This window comes from Zerene cesonia, chromosome 1 (genome assembly GCF_012273895.1).
Source record: "Zerene cesonia ecotype Mississippi chromosome 1, Zerene_cesonia_1.1, whole genome shotgun sequence".
Lineage (NCBI taxonomy): Eukaryota > Metazoa > Arthropoda > Insecta > Lepidoptera > Pieridae > Zerene > Zerene cesonia.
The window spans coordinates 9989471-9994855 of NC_052102.1; the positions used below are offsets into that span (position 1 = coordinate 9989471).

General features: G+C 34.7%; 1 protein-coding gene across 1 annotated transcript in view; it reads right to left on the reverse strand.

Annotated features, from left to right (window-relative positions):
• Positions 1–1181, reverse strand: part of LOC119837891 (Krueppel-like factor 10) — a 5099-nt gene extending 3918 nt beyond the window's left edge. Inside the window, exons 1-2 of the mRNA XM_038363714.1 lie at positions 267–1181; positions 3–73 (exon numbers count right to left, since the gene is read on the reverse strand). Coding sequence (XP_038219642.1) covers positions 3–73; positions 267–335 — 140 coding nt within the window. The 5' untranslated portion in view covers positions 336–1181. The remainder of the gene's footprint in view (positions 1–2; positions 74–266) is intronic.
• Positions 1182–5385: the final 4204 nt, after the last annotated feature.

Here is a 5385-nt window from a genome sequence, read left to right on the forward strand (position 1 = left end):
GCGGGGTGACTAGCCCGGCCGGGGGTGACTCCCGAGCTCGTTTGACTGCAGCTTTCTTCAACGGCAACTCGACCTGCGAGACAAAGACAGACGCACGTAAGTAAACGTTCGGTGAGTCAGAGCACGCGCGCGCTGCGTGTTCGCGCTGCGCTCCGTACTTTCGATTGCACAAGGTAAAGAATATTTTTACGACGGTACGCCGTGGAAAAAAAAATTATTTTACATTTTCAAAAATTCGATAAAAACAAAACTTTATCGAAACTCACTTTAAGGTCCATCAACGGCGGCGTTGACGGCGGGGAGAGAGGACCGCAAACATCGAGGATAGTAGACATTCTGATTACGGTGAGTTCATTCAAATGTGAGAAACTTTCTTTTTTAATTCACAAAACTTGTAGTCGCGCGGGTTGCGTTCCCGTTAGGTGATGCGTGTAGCTTCGTCGGCGATGGGCAGACGAATAAACCGCTCCGCGAGCGCTCGAGGTACGAGGCACGGGCTCGCGCGGGACGCGGGGGGCAGGTGGCCAATGAGAGCGGACGGCGCGGCGGCGCGGGCCAATGAGCGCGCGGCGATCACGCATCGGGAGCGTGCCGGCGCGTGGTGTTCACGTGCACGGCGAGTGACGGCGAGGTCGTGTGCGGCGTGACGTCACCGACGCGCCCCCGCATGACGTCGCAGGGGCGCGGGCGGCCCGCTCGCAAGGTCGCCGCTGCATCGCGAACGCGTCGCCTGCGACGCCATGTTTTGCTGCATTTTGGCAGTCAACGACCGTGCTACAAAACGAACGGAAAAGAAACGCATTTCGATACGTCGCCGTCGTATCTATGAACCGTACCGACCACACGCATTGTGATCCGATAACCGACTTGGAAACGAGCTCGCCAAATGCTTAAGATGTTGTAAATTTTTAAACTTAAGATTATTTTATTATCTGTAGATATGATGCCGTGAATAAAGTCATCTAAATATAGGCAACGGTATAAAACTTTTAATAACTTCAAAATAGCGGAAGCAAAGGCTTTATAAATAGAAGATAACGCTACGATGTTATGAATAATTGAGAAGTGGTATTTTTTGAAATTTCGTGCTGAATGTAAATAAACAACATGAACAAAAGTGAACGGGTTTTATTGCCATGTGTAAGGATTGCGTCAGGAACAATCTCGAAACGATATACAATTGTGCGATACATTTACAAGTTTTTTAAGATTCCAATAAGAATCCAATTGAAAAAAATCTATACATATTTATTATGAAAATAATTGTACGCTGATAAAACGTCGTGATATATTTTAAACATTTCGAAGAAAATAACATTAATAATAATTTTTGTAAGCGAATATTTTCCGATATTCGAAATTTAAAATTTGGCTACAAATCCAGCCTAGTAATAATATTTTAAAATATATCTATGAAGGTTTAATTTACGTTGTAACGTTCAGTAATTGGTGGTTTCATGTCACTGATTTTTGAATTTCGAACAACCCATACAGATTTAATGCAGAGTATATAATAAAATATAAATTAATTAGAAAACACGAAACCACAATCATTAGGTCAGTTTTGTTGCCATTGTATTTACGCGTTAGTCATTACTTGACATTTGGAAAATATTTGCGAATGACGAAATAACGGAATTCAAGAAAAATATTACGCGACGTGACGGCCGTTGACGCGACCGGCCGTCTCCGAGCACGCTGCGCTCGCGTGATGCGACGCGGTTCACACGATGTAGCGGCATTTAAATTAATATTTTAATTTTATCTTTAATTTTTAGTTTTATAGCATTGAAATGCTTTATAAATGAGAAATTTTGAAAGAATAGAAAAAAATTGATCTTGCCTCGTGATCAAATTTTTTCCATTCTTTCAAAATTTCTTAATTTTATCTGTTTGGTATGGTATAGTAGGGGCTTTTATGTATTATTAATTTGGTGTGGTACATTAAAATATTAAATAAAATACTGAACATATTAAGATTTCTTTCACTATATGGAATCGATAATGTGTCTGCTTTTAAGTAAACGTGGAATATCAAAAGCGATATAATTTTATATGTAACAAGATAATATAGATTAAAAACACACAGAAAGTACATAGAATGTAAATAAAGATATTTAATAAGCAATGTTAGTTTTTCAATTTTTTCTGAAAACCGTTGAAATATCGAATGAAAGTGCATTTTTTTAATTGTTTCATTGGACCTGATAAATAATTGCATAGTTTTGTAATATTTTGTAAAACAGTTTATACGCATATGACTAATAATTATTAAAAAATATGGTAAAAACCAAGACTTCTTTATTAATTTAAATATGTGTAATTTATAAATAAGCTACGTATATATTCAACAAACTTATAATCTTTATAGGTAAAGCTATCTTTATTTTATACTGGACGCTCGGTCCGGCTCCGCCCGGATATCAAGATTCCTATTTCCTTAATCGGAATAAAAAGTATCCTATCACCCAAATCAGCTCATATCCTGTCAGTACACCAAATTTAATCAAGATTCGTTCAGTAGTTTCAGCGTGATTGACGGAAAAACATCCAAACAAACGAATTTTCACATTTATGAATTAGTGTGGTGGCGTGACTATTATTCATTCAATAAAAAGTATGCGAATACAGACAATGATCTTTGTGCCCAATAAAATTTATCAAAACATATAGGAGAATATTTCTACTAATCGCTACCGTTTATAACACATACCACACATTGCGCCTGTGTGTGTGCGTAATTGCTGACGTGTGCGTGAGACGGAGCCGGGTCGCTCGTGACGTGTCGTGGTACTGAGTCATCGCACTGTGACCTAAGCATGCCTAAGTTGCGCCTAGGTTTAACAAGCCACAACATAAGTCTAATGACTAAAACTTATTGTCTGTGGTAAAAAATCTGATGATACAATTTATGTGTAGGTGTATTTATAGTTATTGTTTACGTGCCATTATTAAAGGCAAAAAATTTCTTCGAATTATTTTTCTACTCTCGAAACAAACATAGTAAATATTATAATGGTTAAGACGACAACAAACTTTAAGTACATTTCACGACAAAGACAGCACAGGTTTTTGTTAAATTATAATCATTTAACTATTTCATATTTGCAATTATTATCTCAAAGCACTGAGCTATTTAATACGTGTATTAGCATATTGTAAACGCCTTCTTTATATTCGTGAAAGTATAAAATAGTTCATCGAACCTAAATAAAAAGAGTAAACAATGTGTTATGATGCATGCACTAACGACATCTATGCGCAAGATATGGTAGATGAAATTATATTTTGCTGCCCTCTAGCGGATATTATTGTAAATTTGTAATTTGAAGCGAATCAGTACTTTTTATTTAAGCGCCATCTATACGCATACAATTACACGTTGTGTATATTTTTATAGTTGAAATTGTAATTTGTAATTAAATTTAACGCTGTCTACTAGATGTCACTAACGGAAGTTACATTAAAATTTGAAATATCTAAGCGCTTTCCCTTGAAATTTGAAATTTGATTTCACTTTGAAAAGAAATTAGTTGCTATTTTAATTTTGAAAGTTTTTTTTAATATCCAGTTTTTTAATTTCTAAAACAGCGGACCACAACTGTAGATACAGACTTCTCAATTTCGGACACAGAAGAATAAACGGTAAACATTCAGTTCATTTTAATGCCTTAAAATACGTTAATTTTAATATTAAAATTAGTGGGTTAGAATTTTGCTTCAAGATATTTTCTTATTCTAGTATATTTTTAATAGGATATAATATTGCGTAAAGGTATATTTATAGATCGTATTTATCGCTCCAAAAAATTAAAAGTACAATAATTCACAATGTGTTTTCATTTCTCAAGGTTCGAATCTCAATTCATATTCTCTAAAACCATAATATAGTTATGTCACGCGGTTTTACCCACATTGTATATGATTCTTTAATTATAGGTCTATAGATACTATTTATTAAACATATACATATATATTTATTAAACATATACTATATACTCGGTTGAATATATTAGGGCATTTAATTATGATTAAATATGATTCGAAGTTTTATTCATAATAAGTTATTTAGTGTTCTATCATTGTTATATATGCATTATTAAATTTACCTAAATAGATGACGTATGAGCAAGTAAGTTTCCAGCTAGTACTCTATATTTATTTAATTTTTTTTGTCACACTCGGCAATGGAGCTGGTGGGACGCCTGACGGTAAGCGCTACCACCGCCCATGAACATTAAGAGAGTACTTGCGCCTTTACAAATCACTTTATCACGAACATTGAAATATTTTCTTATAAATTTAAATATCTCATTGTATAAAAATTTGTATAAGCTGTAAGTAAATGTTTTTGTCATGTTGCATATGAGTTTAAACGAATCCTCTTTCTATTAAAAAATATTTTTCAATTCGTTTCCGAGGTCAGCGCCTACAAAGAAACAGACAAACTGTACAACGTTATATTAATAATAGGTGTCAGTAGCTGTTAGATAGTCTACGAGATACCTCATTAATATAACTATGTTAATCCACCCCGTTTTTGTAAATCCACTAAACTGTTTATTTGTTTGAGTCTCGAACACTTCAAAACCTTCCTTTTGTAGGGCATACTTATTTTTTTATATAATATGCTTATATTATATTTGCAAATTCAAACCACACTAGAGATAAAATATGTACTTTCGATGGATTCTAATTGTTTGTTTTTAACACACTTTCTGTTTGTGTTTGTCTTCATGTTTATATGTAACTGACTCCTTTCGATTCGATTAAACTCACTTTAATGGACTTATTTAAATAACACTTTTTTTGCCAAATGTCGGTGACAATACAATATTTTCATGAGTTTATCTTATATCCTGACTAGGGTCGCTAGGATTAAATAATTTCCTTATATCCAGAGTAAGAGTGTACCAATTACTTGATTCATCTAATACTCTTCTACGTATTAGAAAGACTTTTTGCGAAATCTTTCTTGACAAAAGAGAAGAGATTTTGGAGACTTAAATCTTTTGTAATAATAAAAACATATCCATATCTAATGATGTAACATGTAAATTAACCATAAAATAAAATAATGGCATACGTATAACATAATTAGCTTTGGCCCGCGGCTTCGCTCGCGTTAAATTCGTGTTAACACGGTTCGTATTATCTTATTTAGAACACAGAATGGAACTTTATAAGTTACTAACACAAAGTAAAGTCCCGTGTCCCCTACTGATTGTCGTTCGTGTCGTTGATCTGTTTCACTGATTGATTTTTTATGAAGTAGGTGATCAGCCTTCTGTGTCCTGCCAGACCGAGACTTTTTAACACGCTTTTATTAGCTTCACTTGTATGTTTGTATGTATGTAACTCACACCCGTTTTTCTCCCACTTCCC